This window comes from Python bivittatus, unplaced genomic scaffold (assembly GCF_059951505.1).
Source record: "Python bivittatus isolate LINGU-HERP-01145 unplaced genomic scaffold, Pbiv_v1 ctg000050_np1212, whole genome shotgun sequence".
Classification (NCBI taxonomy): Eukaryota; Metazoa; Chordata; class Lepidosauria; order Squamata; family Pythonidae; genus Python; species Python bivittatus.
Window position 1 is genome coordinate 5,333,471 of NW_028277033.1, and position 22,930 is coordinate 5,356,400.

Sequence of the window (22,930 nt, forward strand, 5' to 3'; positions counted from 1 at the left end):
ACATATTCATGTAGCGTTCTTGATAACAGAAATGGTTTAACATCGTCTTATTCCAGGATGTTTTTACAGCTTCCCAAACTACTTCCAGCTTCCTGGAATTAATCAGCTCCAACCCTGCTCAGCTTTTAAAGTTCCACCACGGTTGCAATTACAAATTCCAAAATAAGGATTTAGAATGGTAGAGCTGCAAGAGGTCATTTTGGCCACTAAGGCTAAGCCATTGTTCATTTTGTTGACTAATTCTAGCTAAAACAGCCTATAACAAAAGAAGAATGTAAGACAGCTGAAATTCTTAAAAATAGAGTAATTAATAATACCTTCTGTGCATGTGCACCAATTGTTAAAAGGTGAAGGACTAGATGTTAAAAGACATGAATAAGGTGATCTGGCTGTAACATGTCACCTTATTGTTCTTCAGGGTTGCTTGGCTGATCTGGCAAGCTAGGTGGTGTCCCTTCCTCCTTCACCACTCCATGTGTGTCCCTCATGAAGCTACATGCTCAGTGGAAGAGGGCGACCATCCCAGATAGATCAAGGGTATTCAAGAACTGCATTCCCCTGCTAGAATCTTCAAAATGTTCAAGGTCCATTTGTAGGAAACATGATCTCTTGTAGAGCTGATTAGCCACATTGGTGTCAGACATTTGTATTTTAGACTCAGAAATGTTCTTCCTTTTTGATTCCTTCCTGTGGCTAGTATTTTAATGTTGTGTAATGTTTGCTATGCCCAGCTAGGTGGCAGCATCTAGCTAACTCTGGCTAGTCTGAACACGCTGAACAGGTTGGACCCTCTTAGTCCTCAGATAGAGCCCTGGGAACTCCCAGGGCTACAAACTGGGAAACTGGGAAAGAAAAAACATCCTGAAAGAAGGCAATATAGTCATCAAAACAACTACATGGACATGTTCATGAAGTTACTGAGTTAAGTTAACTCTAAGGAGACTTTACTGTTTGTCTACATTTGCTAAATTGCAGTAATATCAATTTTGCATAGAAGAAAGTCATTTATCATTGTTTGTGATTAGCTGGGGCAAAATAATTTGTGGGGGAAAAGTGTGTATGTTCTCCCCAAACAAGAAAGACACAGAGCAGTTGAGAAAAGCTATCATGCAAGACTTCATAGGGAAAAAAAAAAAATTCCAAAATGTGGTTGGAAAGACCTATGTAGGTAAACACTTACCACTGTTTCAGTTCACATCTATATGTTCAGATAAGAGTGTTCAAACTGTTTAAGCTGCAACAAATATCCATGACATTTGAAGGGAAAGAGTCGGAATATAATTTTATGTCTCTGACATTGGCAGATCAAAGGACTTAACAGTGTTTTCACTCAGGAAGTATCACACTTCACTTCATGTAACGCAGGAGTGGGGAATGTACTGAACAGATGAATCAAAGAAGCTACATGATATTAGCTAATTAAACAGCATTGATCAGTTTTATTTGTTCTGTTCATTGATGAATGATTGTCGTATTGGATTTTTTAAAGCTTTCTCCCAGAAAATCTGACTTTAAACATGCCTGAATGCAACTAGGAGAGGACTGTTGGCTTTAAGGAAATCATTGTAGAAGTAACTTTTTACATGACTTGTTACCTGTGTTTGTAACCGTATTTGCTGCCAATCTGATGACTGCATTGACAGAATGCTCCTGACCACCATATTGGCTGCTGCTAAACATTTTGACTGCCACTTTGGCATATCAAGCAAATATATTTCTGACACGGGGTAACCTACGTGTGGGTGTGTCCTAGCTTTGTGAAAACTAAGAGAAGGTATATCTTAGAACAGATGAGCAAAAGTCTTAGTAAAACTGTTAGCCATCTGTTTTATGGAGATGTGGGAGTAAATGTGTGAAAGGTCTTTCTGATCAAGACTTTTCTTCAAGTATATAATTTTATCTTTGGGGATAAAGATCTCAGCTAGTATGTTCTTTGGAAGGCTATTTATGTGCACGTACAAACTGTGTTTTTGTGTGTGAGAGAGAAAGGTGCTCAAAAAGGCATTTCTATTCAGTTTCTGTCGAAGAAGGCACCACAGCATGTCAAAGTTTTGTTGTTGTTGTGCCCTAGTCATATTGAGAGTCCCTGTCAATGCTTTAGAGGTTGCATCTTCCAACGAAGGAGGGGCATTGATGCCTGCACGCTGACAAGAGCTTCACTAGATGTCTTCTCTTTCTGTTGTAGCTGCTTCCGGAGCTCACAAATCCAGATGAGTTACTTTCATATTTGGATCCTCCTGACTTACCAAGCAATAGCAACGACGACCTTCTTTCTCTTTTTGAGAACAACTGAAGCCTTCTGCATTTTACTCCCAACACCTTTCACCTGTATGACACATCTGTAGCTTCACAGTGAGGAATTTCTAGTTACTCTTTTCCACAAGGACAAGCTCACAGCTTGAGCATACAGCACACACTCCTTCCTTTCCTCATCTCAGAACTGCTTGAGTCAAAGTTTTGGTCGTGGCGGTGGGGAGAAGCGAGAGGACAATATGGCATTGACCTTCTAGACTGCCTTGCCACATCACAGACCGCTTGTAGAGCTGTGGAAAACCTCACTTCTGTCTAGTTCTGCAGAGAGAACGAGAGTGAATGACTTTTGGGATACCTAGCAAGAAACATCCCAGCCAGTCTCAGCAAGGGAAGAAAGAGACAGCAACAGGTCCATTCTTAACGACCAGTTTCAGAGTGTCTTTCCAACCTGTGTTCTTCCATGCATTTCCTTCCTTTTGCTGTAATGTCTGTTCCACTCAGTCCTCCCCAAGTTATGCAGGTTCCAGTCTATCTGTCATCTGTCTAAGGACAACATTTGGCAGCACGTTCAGACTAACTGAGCACTCGGAATCATAAAATACCAAAAAGCACAAAGAAATCAGTAATGTCACAAGTAGGATAAAAATACAACATGTATCAAAGGGAGACATCAGACTGTGGTTTTTCCATTGTGGGAGAGTCCTGTGAAATCTCCAGGTTGTGGCGAGCGTGTTTTTTTCTAGTAAATTGTAGCAATCTTTTTTGTTTTAATTACTCTTATGAGCAGAATAACTCTTTCCCTTTACACAATGTATATTGTCCTACTTCTCATGTGTTTTCCTACAAAAGTTTGTTTTCAGTTTATTGCCTTTTTTTATAATAGAGCAGCCAGTCACTGAAAAAAAAGAAAGAAAAGAAAAATGGGAGAGAGGACAAGAACCTTATTTGCATATGAAGTGAGCAAACCCTTCAAAATATTGGGGATAAGAACTTCCTCTGTTCTTTAGTTGTGCAGTTAGAACATTGCTCAGTTCCTACCGGGGAAAAAGAAAGTTCCAGGGACTTGAAAAATCCCCCTTGCAGGAGTATCTGGGAGAACTGAGAGTCAAGATGGCAGCCTCAATCATGTGATCAGAATTCTGCCCCTTTTTAACCTGCTGGGCGTGCAATGCGAGTAAAAAAAGAGGCAGGTTTCCATCACACAGTCGCAACTGAATTCTTGACTCTTTTGACCTATCAGATGTCGCTGCCCACTTCATTCAACCCAAGAGAGGGGAAACTCATTGAAGTAATTGAAACAGGCATTTATATTGGGAGAAACACCGCATAACCCTGATGGCTTGCCTTGTATTTTCCAGGCTGTGTAGTGATCCATCCTTTTGCTATTGTGTTTTATCATTTACCTGCCAGAATCTCTCCCCCTTCTTTTAAAAACACAGATTTCCAAGGATAATGGGCATGGGAAAAAATTAGTCATTCTGGTGCAATTTTCCTGCTGATTCTCATGCCAAATGCTTCCCTGGTACTTGTGATTCTCCCTCGGTTGCTTCCTTCCTGCATGAGCTTCCAGTCACTTCTGGGCCCACTGTTGTGCTGTTGCCCTCTTTTTATAAATTATGTATAGTAAACTGTGTTTTTAAAAAGTGCATGTGTGCCAACTCTGCTCTTTCGCAGGCCAACATTTCATCTTCTGCCTTCTGTGTACAGATATTGCCTGCCTGCCTGCCTGCCTGCCTTCCTCCTTCCTTCCTTCCTTCCTTCCTTCCTTCCTTCCTTCCTTCCTTCCTTCCTTCCTTCCTTCCTTCCTTCCTTCCTTCCTTCCTTCCTTCCTTCCTTCCTTCCACGATTGCTTCTTTCCCTGTCCAGAATCAAATAAAATATTTCCATATTTGATTTCAACAGTAGGCTTTCAGCTTTGGGCCAGTGGTGCTCTGGCTTGTTGGTTTCAATGTGTAAGTTCTACCATCTTCTCCTTAGTGAATGGCATGAGAAAAAAATGTGTGTCCATTCTGCATTTGTTCTCTTCACTGAAGTCATGCTTGTAAATTCTTGGAGCATTTGTTCTTTGAACTACCACCACTGCTGTATATGCATCTTGAGATATATATGCATAGATATAGATATCTATATATCTCTCTATATATATAGATATGCGCTAACCCACAGCATCTTGCTGTAGCTAAACAGGAAATGGCGGTTTTAGTTCCTCTATTCTTTTCCAACAGAAGTGTTGAATTTTTAAAACATTTTATGTAGAGATGTTCCTGCATTTAGTTTCTCTCCACCTCTCCTTTTTTTTTTTTAAAAAAAGTGCTGTTCATTATGCAAAATCAATTATTTTAAGAATTGATATTGTAAATATCTTTTGTGAATATTTTAGCATTGTCATTGATTATCATAGCCAACACTTTCATGAGCTGATTTTACATGTGTTTTTAAAATACATAGTCTGGGGGTGGGGGGGGAATGGCCTTTTCCTTTGCTTTTTTCTTTTTTTCCCTGCTAAAGGGTTCTTGAGCTAAGGGAGCATTTACTTTTCTTTTTGATAAATTAGCCCCTATCAGTTTGCAAATCAATATAATCCATCTGGCCCATGTGCTAAGGTGCCACGCAGAAAAATATATATATATATCACCAAGAATGATGACTGTCATAACATATATCACCTGCTTTATAGACAAATAAGTTATTTTTTAAGATTCCTGCTTAAACACCTCTGAGAATTATGTTATATCCATCCATAGGAGAGAAGAAAGAAAGGGGTACAGCATAGACCCTGCTGTCTGATATACACCAAGTGCTTGGGGCTGATTATCCCATAGTAGGTGACAAACCATGAAAACAGAAAATTGAGACTCTCTGAGAAGCGCAGGAGGTTGTTTTTTTAAAATATATATTTCCCCTAGATTACGGAGCATTATTTGTGATCACTGAACACCAGCCACAGCTATGTATGGTTGCCCGCAACAGGCTTAGTAAAATTGCTATTTTTCATGTCTGTCAACAGAGAAGAAGATGTGGCTGTTGAGTGGCTTCAGCTTACAGGTTACGATTTGTTGCAGGCCAATCTTAAGCCATATACTGTGTTGTATTTCAACTCTAATTCTATAAAATGGCCCCTTTATCATTAAGCACACATCTGTCAGAACTAGTACTTGAATCCGTTTTTTCTCTTGCTTTTCTGTGTAACTGGAAACCAAACTATTTCAAAGCAGATGTTGAAGGCAGGGTTTGGCTTAGAGTGCTCTAAATAAGGCCTATACCAAGTGGCTTCTTTAGGAAGCATAAAAGGAGGGAAGACATCCAGGATTAAGGACATTATTAGTATAAGGCTTCCCATTATTTGAAGATTTATCTCCTCTAGTAACAGAATTCAGTCTGCGTTTTGGGCAGAGGTAGATGATAGGTGCGCTGACTGGGTATGCAAAAAGGGGGAGAGTGTTTACCAAACATGGAATCTATACAACTAAGTTTGTGAACAAGGTTTGGATTTTATCAAAATAGCATGCTTTGCAAAGTCAGCCTAGAACATCCCTGTACTTCCCTGCACATGCACACACACACACACTCACACTCATCAGCATATCGCTGGGCTGCTTTAGGCTGGAAAACACAAAGTACACTGCCATCATGTCGAAATGTAGAGAAACTCTGCTCAGCAGTGTGGAATTCAGTGCTATGCTTTCCTACTTCAAAGTCAGCCCTGGTAAATTCAGTGCAACTTACTCTCAGTACATATATAGGGTTATAGCCTTAATGAGTGTTTGGGTTGAAAAGCAGATTTATGTTCCTACCATAAGTGTTTTGGGTTTTTTGTTTTTTTTCAAATTTGTTGTTTGAGGGGCATTTTGTTTGAGTTTTCGTTTTTAAAAAGTTTCCCAATAGATACCTACTCGGAAAAGAATACACAGAGATTTATAGTTCTACTGCCAAGACATTGTTATTATTGTTATTATAGGATGATGAAAACACACTAATGTCTGCAGTGGAGACTCCAAGGGACATCTGTACATATGTAAATGGAAAATAGAGACATGTGAACAGAAATGCATTCATTTTCCTTGGATTGTGTATTGTTTTTATTTTACAGGAAAAAAAAAAAAGCTTGAAGATCCATCTTATGTGGAAAATGAATCCTGTTCGTTAGCATTTGTGAAGTCTCCACCTTTGTTTCATTTCTTGTAATATACTCTGAATCTTTTGTGAAAAAAAAGTTGTGTTTGTTTTGTTTTTTTGTTTTACCTTCATGTAATAATTAGCTTAAGTGTATTAGTCTTTATCACCTGTGTATTTTTAGGGTGCTACAAAAATAATGAAGAAAATAAGGGGATTAAATAATAAAAAGATTGTAACCAAATTCATACTTTGTACAATTTTTTGATATTGTGATCAGAGGAGAATAAAAAAGTACAATCTGAATTAACATGCAAAAATGGCCATTTGTCTTTGTTTGTACATTGTATGTACAGTACAACTCAATCATTTCATACTTTAAAACTGGTCAGAAAAACAATTGTGATTTTTAGTCTTGCAAAATTGTATGTAGTTAGATGATGTGACAACCTAATATTTATCTAATAAATATGTATTCAAATGAAACCTGTATATTAGGTGTTCATGTCGTTATTTTGTATTTAAAAATCAGATTGACTATTGCTAGACATTTATATACTTTCTTGTAACACTGAAAGTACTCTCATTTTGCTCATGTTATTTTTTTTTTCCTAAATAAATTTGGAAAATGATGGATTGATGATTGGGCAGCTGTTTTGTAAATCTCAAGCTTCCATTTCTGACGTTATGAAAAAAAATAATAATTGTAAGACACTATTCAGCATTTACAGTTGGGTACATTTAAGTATACAGTGCAGGAATTGTCAGACTCTGCAGTGTCACAGTCCTCTAAAATGATGAATTAATTTGTGCAACCTGTCTCTCTGCTCAAAATATATGATTTCATTGGATTTAGATTTAGGCAAGAAATAAATGAGAGCCATTCTGGTGTAGTGGTGAAGGCATCAGGCTAGAAACTGGGAGACTGTCAATTCTAATCCCGCCTTAGGCACAGAGCCAGGTGGGTGACCTTGGGCCAGTCACTTTCTCTCAGCCCTAGGAAGCAGGCAAGGGCAAACCCCTTCTGAAATCTTGCCAAGAAAACTGCAGGGACTTGTCTAGGCCGTTGCCAGGAGCCAAAACTGACTCAAAGGTGCGCACACACAAGAAGTAAATATATCACTTTACACTACAGATTTTTAATCTGTGTATCAGATAAAACAATGATAAGACTTCACAACTTTCTAAACTAAAATTGTTTCATTCATGTAAAGAAACAAAAACAAAAAAGGAAAGCCATCTTTTTGTAGATGAACTGCTTTTGAATTGCAGCCAGAAGACAAAACAATATCTTGTTTTTTAAAGTGAGGACATCTTTTCCTGCCTTGTCCTGTCCTTTGTTCTTTAATAGTCTTGAGCCAATGAACAAATGCAAGCAACGGCTCACTCCAAAGTTGTTGTTTTTTGGAATAAGATGGGGAAATCTCCTTTTCTTATGAACTTCCCAACAAATGCATATGTGAATGTGCAAACACGCACAGTTTATAGTGGGCAATTGTTTTTGCTTGCAAAATTGGAAAAAAAAATAGAAAAGGACGCTTCCTTTGCCTTGGCTATTACGGACCCAAGACAAAACGGTGTGCCTTGTTTTAAATCAGTTTTCTCATAAGCTTTTAAAATGCTGCAGCTGCAGGCTGCAAGTTGCTCCTGGAGCTTTTTCCTAGTCAAGCTTTCTGTTGAAGTCCATAGTATTCTTAGAAAATAGCCCCAAATCCAAAATGCCAAGATGTCCATCGTCTTCTTATCACCCTTTCCAAAGACCTGTTTTCACGTTGGGAAGACCACTGCTTGAACCGTAGTGATCCTAGCTATTGTAGAAATATCCTTCTCTTTCATGGTTTTGTCTGACATGGTCTTCATCCCTTCTACCTCTTTATTTCTCCAGCACACTGCTAATCCCAATTTTGGTACCCAGGAAAACAAAACCATGTGGTTACCACTTTCAGATCATCAACAGCACGTTTATTGCCTATGCAGGTTGATGTTTCTTTTGTCTTATAAATGTTTAACATTAATCCAGATCTTTCATTTCCCATTTGTTTGTTCCCTAATGGGGTATTCTTTACTTTCGAATAACATAGTATCATATGCATATCAGAATTTCTTAGTGCTTTGACCTCCAGTTTTGATTCCAGCTGTCATCTCTTCCAATCTTATATTAGTTGTGCTGCCTCAAGGGTATATATGGTGCTCCTAAGCTACATTGGGGCCATCTCCAACTGATGCAAAGATTTGCATTTTTACAATGATTTGGGAGGAGAGGTGGCACTGGTGCCTCCTATGCTTTGGCACCCTAGGCTAGTGCCACCCCTGATATTAGCTGTATAAGATAAACACATACAGGGACAATATGTATCTTTATCTCATTCCCTTTGTATTTTGAACCATTCTGTTTCCCCAAACTCAGTACTTACAGGAATTTCTTGCTCATTGTAAAGTTTCTACAAAACTGGGGTATTTTGGTACATATATTAGCCTTAATGGAATCTACAGACTGGCATGATCTAAGCTTAGAATTTGTTGTACTCAATAAAGCAAAGATAAATTTTTGCTATCCCTACATTACTTATCTTCTGTTAGCTATTTGATCTCACATCCCTCTAATTTTTCATACAGTGTTTCCCTCTCCATTTCTTTGTACAATCTTAAGCAAAATCGTGCAATGGTTCTATAATTTGCATCTTCTTTCTTCAATTTAGGTCTCTCCCTCCCTCCCTCCCTCCCTCCCTGTGTGTGTGTGTGTGTGTGTGTTGGGCTTTTCCAGTTCCTAGGCCACTGTTGTTCCATACTTCTTGATATAGAGCTGTTAGCACTTTAACTGCATCTTCTACAGCTTGAAACAGTTCAATGGGTATTTCAAGTGTCCTGGTGCTTTCCTATTTGACAACTGATCTCACTTTTTTGTGGAATCAGTTTTTGACTGTTCTTCTTTTTCTGCAGAGATTTATAATCCCATTTCAGTACAGTTTTTCCATCTTCCTTTATCCCCATTTTCCCGTGTCCCATCTCTGTCATTATTACTACTGAACATTCATAACTTGGTTGTAAATTTTCCCATGATTTTTCTGATTTTCTTAAAAAGATCTCTCATTACCCTTTTTGGGTTATATTCCTCTACTTGATGATTTTTTTTTTAATTAGGGTAACATTCTGGCTTGACGCTGAAAGTCTGTGTCCAGCCACCATGCTTCCTTCTTCTTGCCCAAGAGAGCCTCCAAATTTGTAAGTCTTATCTAAATGTTTCAGTCACATCCATAGAGTTTTCTTGGCAATAATATATACATGTTTTTCATTGATTTCTTCCTGGCTTGATTTTGGAGTTCTACATCTTAGATAAGCTGGGTTTTTTTTTCCATTATGCCTACAAAACCCCACCTGCTCTTGGTCCCATTGTGAATTAGTTCCCATTCCAGTTTAAACATAAGAATGATCCTACCAGAACTTCTTCTTTTGGTCCGAAAGTTTTAGGATGCTACATGGATTAAATCTAGGAAGTACCAGTACTCATTTCATTGGTAGGTAAAGCTGATCATTTACTCCCAGAATGGAAGTGGAAAGGAGAAATGAACTGGAATTTCAATCGTCTTTTAGTAGCACTAAAGACTGAAATCCCCACAGAGAATTAGAGATGTTTGAACCAATAATTCTAGAAAGACTTAGTGTACCTTTCTCTGCCAAGGGTTGCAGACCTACAGAATTTCTATAATGAATTCACTAGGATTTTATTCACAGTAGGCATGTATGAGATTAAGCTGCAGATAAGCAAAATGCAATTTGCATTTTGTTCCAAATATCACTCTTGCCTAACTCTTCATTTTTAATATTTTCAGTGTGGTTTGTTTGTTAAAACTCCAGTCAGTAGGCCAATCTTTTAAGGCTTCTAAGAGATCACGCAAAAGACTTTATTTAGAAAATGCTTATGATTGTACAGTTGTATATGTATGCATGAACGTAAAATAGAGAAATATCTCACAGGCTGAATTTTAGAATATTGTACAACACTTACATTCAGCAACAGCAAAGAATATATCATCGTGAACAGAACCCTGCTGTACAGGGTTGTTTATAGCCTTGCCAAACTCCAGTATCCTGGGTCACACAGACAGGACCCAATCAGATACATTCTGGTATCTCACAAGCAGGACAGTGCCTTATTTCTTTAATAAAAGTGTGGCTCACTGGCAGGACCTCAGCAGAATTTCCTGGATGCTCAACATACCTTAATAAGGCTCAAGACATAGACCAGAAAAGAATCTTTATTACCCATTATGAAATAGCCATTAAATCAGTAGATTGCCTTCTGCCAACATGAAGACACAATTCTCTTATACCATCTAGAGTTTTTTCTGGCACTTTTTCCTTCCACCACTCTCACTATTTAACGTATACTTTGCCCTGAGCTTCTCAACATGAAGCTGGGCAACTGTTAGGGCAATCCTGACTCTAAACTCTCAAAAATACAGCCATCAAAATTAAAGTCATGGTAATCTGATCATCCATGAATTTGTGTTACCCCTCTCTCCCCCCCATCACTTTTTTAAAAGGATCTAAATAAGTGGCCAGCATCACATGTCACCACGTTTAACTTCAGCAGATGACCCTGAAGCTACATCAGTGTCAGGGATTTTTTCTGTAGCCTCAGAAATGAAGATAGATGGAAATGATTAAGCTTCTCTGTCATCTCTTCCCCACATTCTTTAATGATGCTGTCTATCACCCAACAATGTTCAGAACTGTGACTACCAGAAGAACTGGTCCAACATTGTCTGCATAGGTCATCAGCACATGTTGGGTGTTATGAATATGCACTTGAAATACAGATCACTCATTGCTGTTCGTGGTTTAAGCGTCTATCAATCTATCATCACTGACATGAAATGAATAGACAATGAGAACTAAAAATTAATTTCAGTTACTTTTTATGTTGGTAGGTAAGTGGGATTATTAGGAATACCTTTTAAACGATCAGTTTGCTTAGTGATATGTAACTGAGCTTATTCTAATCACTTTTAAAATAAGACTTGAGTTTGAACAAACTTCAGATTAACAATGGTATTCTTCAATTATTCTCATCTACAATAATTGTAGAATTATTCGTTCTACAATTAAAAAGTCCCCAGGGAATATTTTTACCAAGAATGTCTTTCTCTGTAGCTCTCTCTTGAATTTCTGCTTTCACATAATTTCTATTCATTTTCGTGGGACCTAGTTTTCTGGAGAATTTTGCCTATCTTTCCATATTCTAGTTAGACATCTCTCATGACTTCCTCAAATCCCTCCATCTAAGGTCATTAAGGTCATCTCACTCACTTCTGAAAAGCAGAAGGTTCATGCATTCTGAGGAACAGAATCAAAATTTTACAGATTATTTCCTTGCTTTCATTTTGCTTTCCCTATGGAAAGAAGGAAGGATTAAATTTTAAAAAACTGATTGTAAGATATGTACTGGAAAGCTTCAGATTATTTTTAGAGAATTTAATACAGCAGCAGATAAAAAGAAGAAAACTATTATGAACTCTATTCAAAAACATCTATCTAGAGAAAGAGAAAAGAAACTTCTAAGCAGAGTCTTCATGCCATTGTTGCATGAGAAATATAAATTATTATTTGACACGCCTGCATTTCCCATGCTGGAAAAAATGCGCACTGCTGAGTTTCTCTATGAGAGAGAGAGAGAGAGATGATAGATAGATAGGTAGATAGGTAGATAGGTAGATAGATAGATAGATAGATAGATAGATAGATAGATAGATAGATAGATAGATAGATGATTTCATATATCTATATCTACATATCTATCCCTGAATTAATACATCAGCATTGCTTATAGTTCTAAAGTCTTTACAGTACCTTTCAAGTATGATTCTTCCTGTGCTGTAGTGACATCTGGAGGGTCTGTTCAAGGTCAGACATGGTAATGACACGGACATGGACCAGAAGAAAAATGTTCTCAGTGGTAGCCCCCACTTTGTAGAAGATCCTGTCCCAGAAATGCATCTAGCTTTTCACATGAGTCATTCTGGAACACATTAAAGACGGTACTTTTTCAAGCGGGTTTCAGTTCCTAGCAGTGTAGCAATATTTTTCCTTCCTTTCTGGTTTCTTATGTAGAATTGATTTAATGTTGTTTTATTCAGACATTGTCTTTACCGAAGGTTTATTACACAAATGTCATAATTGTCAGCCCTCCCTGGTAAACCAGACAGAAAACACAACCAGATGAGCTACTTCTACTTTATTGTAAGGCTATAATAAAAGAATCTTGCAGATCTCCTGCTGTCCCTATTTACCGCCTGATCAGTTAGGGCAGGTCCTAAGTTTCTTTCTTTCCCCATTACTCAGTTGCAGGTTCCTCCCCCTTTTATCTGATTGTTCCATAGACAGCATCTCCCCCCCTTCCCTGGTTTTCCAAGGTCATTCTCACATTCCATGACAAGAATCAACAGGATCAGGCGATACAGAAATAATATAAATAAATAAGTAAATGACTTTACCAAATTCACATTTGGATATTTATGTCAAGCTACTTCTCTCATGGCTTCTCTCTATGGCTTCTCTCTATGGCTGTGAGAGCTGGACCATAAAAAAGGCCAAGCGCCGAAGAATTGATGCCTTTGAACTGTGGTGCTGGAGAAGACTCTTGAGAGTCCCCTGGACTGCTAGGAGGTCAAACCAGTCAATCTTAAAGGAAATCAACCCTGATTGCTCATTGGAAGGATCGATAATGAAGCTCAAGCTCAGATACTTTGGTCACCTAATGCGAAGAGAGATCTCTTTGGAGAAGACCCTGATGCTGGGAAAGATTGAAGGCAAAAGGAGAAGAGGACGGCAGAGGATGAGATGGTTAGATAGCATCACTGAAGCAATGAGCATGAAACTGAGCAAACTCAGGGAGGCAGTGAAGGACAGGAAGGCCTGGCGCAATATGGTTCATGGGGTCACGAAGAGTCGGACACGACTTAACGACTAAACAACAACAACAACAACTTCTCTCACACACCCTTGACTGTCTCATCGGTTAAGTGTTTCTGCAGAATACATGGTGATATTCCCAAAAGTTAGCCCTTCGTTCTCTTAACGATATAATGTTGGCTTCATCCTAAATCTTGAAATGACCACATCTAAAGAATCTGAAATGAAAACAGAAATCACAGAGGTAGAAATCCCACATGTGTGATTCAGGTTCACCTACACGTGTTGGCAAGTATCTAACCTTGTTTCATATCAATATGATTCATGAAAACTAAGCCAAAGTGTTGACTGAAACCTAGAAGGGTTTGGGTGAAGATTCCTTCTATATTTATTACGATTGGGAAAGAGATACAGAAGTAGCAGAGGGGAAGACAGAACAGTATTTAGTCAGGTAAGAAGAAGCTGTTTTTGTCATGAGCACCAACTTTGTTATACTGACAATGAGAGTATGTATGTAAGAGCTAAAGCAGTGTGGTGGTGAAGGTGTTGGACTAGGAGCAGGAAGAGTTGTATTCTAGTCTATCATCAGTCTTCAGATCTCCTGGGGGAACTCTGGGCCAGTCCTTTTTTCTCACCCCAACCTACTTCACAGAGTTGTTGTGGGGAAAATAGGAGGAGGGAACAGTTTGTATGACACACACACAAATGGCAAGTGAGTCCTATCTTTCAACATTTATTTAGGTACATCTCTTTCCTTCTGGATCATCAGATTTCACTCAATCAAATGTTTCTCCAGATGCAATCTCTGGGTATTCAGTGCTCGATTTTCCACTAACTTCTACTAAATGTTTGAAGAACAGCTGGCACATTCATCATCAACACATTCAAATGGGTAAGAAGACATTTCCCAGTCAAATGGATACTATGCTCCTTTTGACAATCATCACATAAGGTCTTGGCCTCAAAGGAGCATATATGTCTCATACTCCTCATTGTAAAAGCTTTTGTTTGCTGCTAATTTATCTTCTCATGTCAGTAACTTTTTACCTGTTATGGGTAGCAGATGACAATGTTTTATAAGATTGCCCTGGAGCAGTAGAGACAGCGTATAAATATTCTGTATTTGTAATATTGAAGATATGAGCAATGGGAGCTTATTTAGCTCTAGGGACAATATTAAGCACATTTGTAAAGAGTGTGATCAGTGATGACATTTTTCCAGTGTAAATATGTATTATGTTTTTGTTTTTCATTTTTTCCTTACACACACACACATACTGCACACTAGCATGGCTTAGTGGTAAAGGTGTTCATCTAGGATGGGGGGGGAGCCTATTTTCTAAGGACACAGAAGGCAACTGTGTCAGTCACTCTTTCTCAGTCCAAGAGCCAGTATGGTGTAGTGGGGTGTGAGATGAGGCTGAAGCTGCCATAGCCTAAAGATGAAGCAGGCAGGTAAGCAGAGAGGACAAAAACCAGGAAATTTATCTATGAGATCCCTTCAGGGACGTAGATAAGAAGGAAGCAAGTCATTAAGGAAAAAACAAAGGACCTGAACCAGAAAAAGGAAGTTGGGCCTGAGCACATGGAAACCCTTACCCCAATCCCATCAACTTGTAAATCAACCCAGCAAGGACTTTTGGGGATAAAAGGGGTCCCAAAGTCACCTTTGGATCTGTCTCTCTAGCTAGTGCCTGGCAGCCTAGTTGGGAAGGACATGGGTAAGTGTGGATGAGCGCACACGTGTGTGTATGAGAAAGAGCAAATGTACAGTACCTTGCAACCAGTAAAGTTTGCTGTTACTTCAAATTCACTGGGTCTTCATGTATTACAAAGATCCTCTTGTGCCTCAGTGTTCGGTTGGAAGTGATTTGTGTGTATCCCTAATTATTTCCCAGCTGTTGACCAGGGCTGTGTGTCTGTCTGCTCCAGCCGCACCTATCTGGAAAACCCAGGTAGAAAACAAGGGGGGCTGACAAGATCCGCGTGCCTCGACAGGCTGTGAGTGTGCGAGTGAGTGACCATAAGCTGAACCTGGGAGCAGCGTGTGTAACAGGAGAAGGTGCAGGATTAGGAGCAGGAAGACTGAATACTAGTTCTCCCTTAAGCACAGAAGCTGGCTGGGTGTCTCTGGGCCCTAAACTGGGAAATCAAAAAACATCTATCTACAAATCTCCACTTGACCAGCATTGACCAGCACACAACCTTCAGTGTCCTCTTCTTTAAATAGACTAATTCAGGCTAATAATTATACACACACACACACACACACACACACACACATTATATAAAGAAATACATATAAAATGGAAACATATGTTTGCATTTCTTCATTGACTGAAGGGAGAATTGTATTATTCTTCCAACAATTATTATTTTAACACTGCTGAACATTTTAGAGCAACAGCATTTGTTTGTGTTACCTAAATTGCTAAAACAGGTTTGTTTGCATGCAATTAAGCTATGGTCTCAAAATATTTTTCCACGTCCTGCATCTTGCTAGAGTTTTGGATTAGCTTCCTTGAATGCTCATCAAAGCGGAATAGTGGGACACAAATCAAATAAATAAATTGCAAATAAATCAATAAAGGCAGTTAAAAAAAAAAAAGTCACTCCCACCTGGAAAATGTTTTTGTAAGCCAAGGCTGGTATAAATCCTGTCAGTTTAGCAAATAGGCCAAGATCTGCAAAAGCTACCCAAATAGGTTCAAATGTCCAAAAGATCTGAGAGTTGCGATTTTGCAACAATTGCTCTTTGCCCAACATGCAAAACTGTTTCTGAATCTGAAAGCTCCAATTAGCTTGCCAAGGTACTAGACTGTTTACACAAGAAAACATGTCCCCCCCCCCTTAAATCACTTATTGCATGCTCAGGGTCTTTGATTTATTTAACATGGCTCTTTGGATCTCAATCCTTAGAGATACTTTCATTAAAATTTAGGCACCCAAGCATTTTCCAACTGGTTGCAAAGCGTCAACTTAAGCATCAAAATGTGGGAGTAACTGATAAGTCGCTCTGCAGTGAGATAGGCGGAGACAAGTTTGAAATATAAATAAATATAAATAAGAAGGAAATAGTTAACTCAATGTGTGCATAACCCCTCCCCTGTCGTTTTGTTTCCACTCCAATACCCCACAGTGCTTGCAGAAGAGAACATCTCATGTGAGAGAGTGTGTGCACAGCTCTCCCTACTGTATATCCAATGTCTCATTTTAATAGATAGAACCACCCAACATTCCTATGATGAAAGGAATAGAGATTCCTCTGCACATAACAGATCAACACGTAACTTTACGTTCTCTCTTAAACCAGGACACTATTCTTCAATGTTCATGCCATTTTACAGCCCCAGCAAAACACACCTGTGTCCCTACCTTTAGCTCAAGTATTCTCCATAGTTGCATCACTGTGTACAGAACCATGTACTTACAGGGAGGGAAGTGTTGGCCAAGAAAAGCTGCTGTGGAACTAGTTTCAGAGCTGATCTAGAACTTTTGTCTACTAATAGCACCACCGTCACCCTCCTGTACGAAAAGCCATTTGGATACAGTAAGCATATAATGACACATTTATTATTACTCAATCACATCACTATTTCTTACATCATGCATTTATAGTGAAATAAATGTGTGATTTTCCAGCAGTTTCCTTTCTAGCTGTTACCCTCAGCTGGAACACACCCTCTTCTTCTTTCTCTAACAAGGGCAACCTTCCTGCTATCAACTGTGAGTCAGTCTTACGTACAGATCCTATGGACCAATCTTGGAATACCACATTAAGGGAACCTGAGTTAAGGGAAAACATCTTTCTAGGAAGATTGTTCCCACAGTGACAATGCTGCTTCAGCCCTAATTAGCTCTCACTCATTATTCAGATGTATTTTTTGGTTTGGGCTAGGAAGGCTATTCTTACAGTGGCAAACACAAGTTAGTATCTTGTTTAATGTATCCATCCATTAGTAACTTGAGAAATATGTACTGGAAGGGAGGTGAAACCAAAAAAACCCCTTGCCCACTGCTTTATTGCAGGCATGGTGTTTATAGTGGAAAAATATACAAGGGAAATAGTATATCATGATAACTCAGGTAAGAAGTAATCGCTAAACCATGACACTTCCTACCTAGTGGCGTAAAGCTTTAATTTATCTTCTGTATTTTTTTTTTAAAAAAATAGTCTTTGTCATAATTAAATATAGGAATGCTCTTTGAAAATCTTGAATTGTTTGTCATTCACTAAGTAGCATTGTCCTGAGCAAAAACTGGGGAAAAAATAGTTCTCATTGTTTAATTTGAAGATAGTTTTGTTGATATTATTACATCATTTGAAGATGTATGTCCATTTTAATAAAAGCCATTTTAAAAAATATGTATAGCTACAAATCTATAGCAGGAAGTAGCACCCCCATGTTTTGGAGATGCCCCCACAAAAGTTAAACAGAGTTAAATCTGGTTAGTTCTTGGACTGGAGATAATTGGAAAATCCCCCAAAAATCCTACAGATGGGTGTCAAGCCGCATTGTTGTCAAGAAAACTATATGGGAAAACACATTGTTATACACCTCCTGAGTGATCAATTAGCTGAAGCAATGAAATGAAATGAAATGAAATGAAATGAAATGAAATGAAATGAAATGAAGTGAAGTGAAAATGAAATGAAGTACTGTTTATTCAGTCAATGACCAGCACAATTTGAAAATAGACAACACCAAAGTAAAACTAAATAGATGAGAGAAAATAGTAGCATAACGAAGATAAAATAACAAATAAAAATGTCGTATGCAGTACTATAATGGTGTGTTCATTATCTGTGCTAATGTAAATCTAAAATATTACAATCCATTCTTAGAAAATAAAATTTAAAATTTGGGTGGTTACTCTGAAATATGCCCAGCTAACCAAGTGGAGGAAGGGGGATAGAAAAATACAAAATGGACAATTGAATTTTGGCTAAAACATGCACAATCAGGAACATTTATGTTATTAATAGTAACCTGAATTGAAAAACTAGAGCCGTCTCAGTCATTGCTTGCCAACAAAAAATTAAGCTTTCTAATACCTCCCAACTTAAGATAGCTATTAATAATAGAATATTAAAAGATCACTAAATATCTCATTACTACATAATTATTCAGTAAGATTCAGGAATCACTGTTCTTTCTTTTTCCTTTTTGCACTTCTAATCTTTACTGTTTTCTCTCTTTTCTACTTTTCTTTTCCTCTTTGTTTTCTTAATATTAGTTCTTGTTAGTTTTTATGGGTTTTTTTCCCGCAAAACTTAATAAAGTTATTATTTAAAAAAAGGAGTCACTGAAGGAATGTGAAAGGGCGTTGAGGAAGGCATGAAGATGTGTCACAAAGCTATTTCACTTTTTTCTATTTATAAACAATGTTTCACAGTAGATAATTACCAGTTTCAACTATTACATATGCAAAGAGCCACAACCATCAATCATGTGATTATTAGAAAGTCATCTTTGTGCCACTCTTCATACTAGCAAACTGCACAAGATAATTACAGATGGTGATGATCTAATCTGCCTTGTACATCTTCAACTCTGCAGCTGCCTAGCTTTGCCAAGGGCAAGAGAGGTGAAAAGAGGATGCCCCTTCTTCAGAAGATACACAGTTGGCTAAAGAAGAAATGGGCTGAAAACTATTTGCAAATCAGAGTGTAAATAAAGGAACAATTACTTTTTAAAAATGATGACATGTATCACCCCAATCCAGCAAGGCATATAGTGCTTATAGCCATGGATGATGGCTACAGAAACCTCCTGGACATCAAAGCATCCATCAGCTGGGTCATTAAGCAGAATGATCACAGTTAGAATTTAAGGCCTACATCGAAATAGCAGAAGAAGTCTCTTCTGTTATTACAGATGTAGATAAGAGCTCTAATTACACCAGACCAAGTCATGCCTATCTAAAATAGATAAATGCTCTAACATTGATAATCTGCCTGGATTCACATCCAGTTGGTCTGTTTCTGCCTTGCTAGCTAGGACTTTTGATTCTCTCTCCCACCACCTATTGAGCATTAGGCCTGAATTATGGTGATCTCTACCCTTTAGAAGAAGACATTACTGGCACACAGCAGGATTCATAACAAGCTACAACGATATCAAAATGTGATGGAATGGAATTATGAAGGCCAGGCTCAGAGAGAGAAATATTTTCTTAGCTCCCATGCTCCTCCGGCGAGCTAAGAAAATGTTTCTCTCTCTGAGCCTGGCCTTCATAATTCCATTCCATCACACAAAAGTTGGCTTGATCTGATGAGTCCTCCCAATGTATGAGAGCCACTGAATTATGGTGGTAACAGGGTTGGCATGGCACTAGGGAGATCCAGGTTCAAATCCTTGGATCACTTTGGGCCAGTCCCTCGCTGTCAGCCCAATCTACTCCATAAGGTTGTTGTGGTGTGAAAAATGGGAAGAGAAAGCATTATGTGTGCAGTGTTGAGCTCTTGAATGAAAGGCAGGCTATAAATCTAATAAATGAATAAAGTAAGAGCATGTGTACCATGTCATCATTGTTCAGATGGCACGATTATGTAATCTGTGTCATGGCATTTGATGTCGTCATATAAGTCACATGATGTAATGATGCATTTATTGTCACTGCTGTCCCCTGCCTCTCTGTGGATGTCCATGGTGGCATGAAATTGACTCTCCCCATTCCCAGTCCCACTTTTTACCTCAGTTCCCAGCGTCTTTGGGGTCATGATGTAAGAAAACTCAGGCGCTGGGGAAGAACAGGGAATATTTGATCAATGAAGGGCAGATGCACATTTCTTCCTTGAGGCCATCTTTAGAGAAAAACCCTTTAATAGCAGGACCACTCCAGGCTGTCTGTTTCACAGGCTGGAAATGCAGTGAAGGTGATATCATGGGGACACCACAGAAAAAAAGATGTTGCCAGGGCATGTTGTGCTGTGATGAGGTGCAATGGGACACGGTCTCACATCCATATTCTACTTTTCCCTTGAAAAGTTTGGACCAACATATAGGTTGTATGATTTTAATACTGTCCCATTTTCAACTCAATGCAATAAAAGTAAGCCATCTCATAGCCCCTTTGACTGACTGATTGATTATGTGCTATGAAGTCCATGTTGATTTCTTAGCCACCACACAGATCAGGGGTCCCCAAACTCTTCAGCTCATTGACCACTTCATGAAGTTTCAGATTGTTCATTGACCCCCAAACGTTTATTATATGAAAATAATTTGATAAATTCTACTTTAACTAATAGTACCATGAATAACAACAACAACAGAGACAACTCAAGGCCACTCTCATAGGTGGCAGACTATCCAACCCTGGGTAACACTGTCTCACTGCTAGCCACCTCACCTTCAGGACTAGGGACTGGTGTGGAGCTCTGCAGAGACTCCAAAAGATTGTCCACAATCAACCTTCCATCACAATATACAGTACCTTCTCCAGGATGATCTGTCCCTACCCTGGCCCTTCGGGTTTTCCAATGGTGCACCCATCACTGCTATAATTGAGTCCTTCCACTTGCTCCTCTCCTTCTCTTTCCTTCCCCTTTCCCAGCATTACAGTCTTCTCAGGAGACATGGCACCTTAAGGGCTAACACATATGAATATGCTTTTCTGGCTTAGGATCCAGTCCATCCTGTGCAGGAAGTATTTTTCTGATGGTTGAGGGGAGCTTACAAAATGCATACAATGATGGTTGAGGGGAGCTTATAGAATGAGAACGTCCAACGTTATACAATCATCACTATGATAATGTATATTATCTATTAAATTATATTATACTATATTTCATTAATGTGGAAAGGCTTCATACTGCCACAGTGATGGTTGGATTACCCTAGAAATGTCTAATGTGGAAGCCTTCACATCAAGTACAGGCAGAGGCAATCACATTATCAACATCAACTCTTCTCAAAGCAGTTGTTCCCGATAGGCTAGGCAAGTTATTTCCAATTAGTTTCTGCAGGGTGAGATTCAGTGTCAACCTAGCCCAGAAAACAGGTTCATTCAGTAATCCATTATGACCTCAGACATAATAACCCTAATATCCTGATGCTGGGCAAGGAACAGGAAGAAGAGTTCACTCTCCTGATTTGCATTTAGAACAACAGCAATACAAGCAATCTGGGGCAGTGTAAAGCCATTGCTGTGACAACATAAACCTGTTCCATGTTAATTATACCGCAGCACAACATCGGGGCAACACTAAGCGCAGGGGTGTGGAAGCCCTCATAGAAAATACAAACAGTGGCAATCACTTGACTGGCACGGGCTTTCCTCATGCAGAGATTAGTGATCTTGAACAAGTTGGTGGGACTGGTCTCTCGAGCATGAATTCGACCTTCAATTCAGTCTCTGAACTTTACCGTGAAAAGACCACAATTTGAGGTTATCCACTCAAGCAATTTATAGCCTCACCCAGCCATTGCTGGGGCAGTATAAAGCAAGTAGAAAGCCGCTAGTGTGATTCATATGACCCATTTGTGTGTTGTCATGGCTTGTTGTGCAAGAGTCATGTTGCGTTTGTGTCTGGATGCTGGTTTTCTTCTGAAGAATACCCAGTGTTTGGAATGGATATTCCACACTTTTATCATTGCAGTGAGGGGGGAAAAAACAAAAAAACGGTTTCTACAATGTTGAAAGGACACCCACCCTTCTAGTATACAATAGTTTAGAAACAAGTGTTTTACATTTAATAGATTCCACATGCCGATTAATGTTCATTTATGTTTTAAAGCTATTGTTTTCTTGCTCAGTCACGTTTGTTCAATTTAGGCAGCCCTCTAAATTCCTTAAATAAAATAATATAAATAAATACGGTACATCCAAGAATCTTTGCTGCTGAAAAAGCTAAACATTTGGGCTGCATTTGTACTTTATCTATTACATTTCCCATTGCTGGAGCATCTAACTGATCTTAAGAAACTATATACTGTATAGTGAACTGACTTCAGTGCTAATAATTTAAAGGTATAGCATGGCATGAATATCTAGATCTATTTGCAGAGGGAGCTTTGAGAAGAGTTGCAAATGTTTATGCCTCCCCTTCCCTTCCCTTCCTTTCCTCTCCTTCCCCTCCCTCCCTCCCTCCCTCCTTCCTTCCTCTTCTTCTTCCTCCTCCTCCTTTCCTTCTTCTCCCTCCCTCCCTCCTTCCTTACTTCCTTACTTCCTGCCTCCCTCCCTTCTCCCCCTTCCCCTCCCTCCTCCTCCTCCTTCTCCTCCCCCTCCTCCTCCCTCCCTCCTTACTTCCTCCCTCCCTCCCTTCTTCCCCTTCCCCTCCCTCCCTCCCTCCTTTCTTCTTCCTCCTTTCCTTCTTCTTCCTCCCTTCCTCCCTTCCTTACTTCCTCCCTCCCTTCTTCCCCCTCCCTCCCTTCCTTCTTCTTCCTTTCCTTCTTCTTCCTCCCTCCCTCCCTCCCTTCTTCCTCCTTTCCTTCTTCCTCCCTCCCTCCCTCCTTCCTTCCTCCCTCCCACCCATCCCTCCACGATAGAGCAATCCGAGCGCCCGCTGCGAAAGCGAAAGCAGAGCCGCCCGACCAGCCGCGGGATCGGCCGGAGCGCGGCCGGCCTCGGGGGGCGCTGTGGAGGCGGCGGCGGCGGCGGCGGCGCTGCTTAAAAGGCCGTTCCCGCTCCCGGCCTCGCCATTCCA

At 39.4% G+C, this 22,930-nt stretch overlaps 1 protein-coding gene across 11 annotated transcripts in view; it reads left to right on the forward strand.

Moving 5' to 3' along the window:
* Positions 1-4,095, forward strand: part of ZMIZ1 (zinc finger MIZ-type containing 1) — a 405,624-nt gene extending 401,529 nt beyond the window's left edge. For all 11 annotated transcript variants that reach the window (XM_088129052.1, XM_088129104.1, XM_088129038.1 and 8 more), the window contains one exon: positions 2,186-4,095. In XM_088129052.1, coding sequence (XP_087985178.1) covers positions 2,186-2,293 — 108 coding nt within the window. In that variant the 3' untranslated portion in view covers positions 2,294-4,095. The remainder of the gene's footprint in view (positions 1-2,185) is intronic.
* The last annotated feature ends 18,835 nt before the right edge of the window (positions 4,096-22,930 follow it).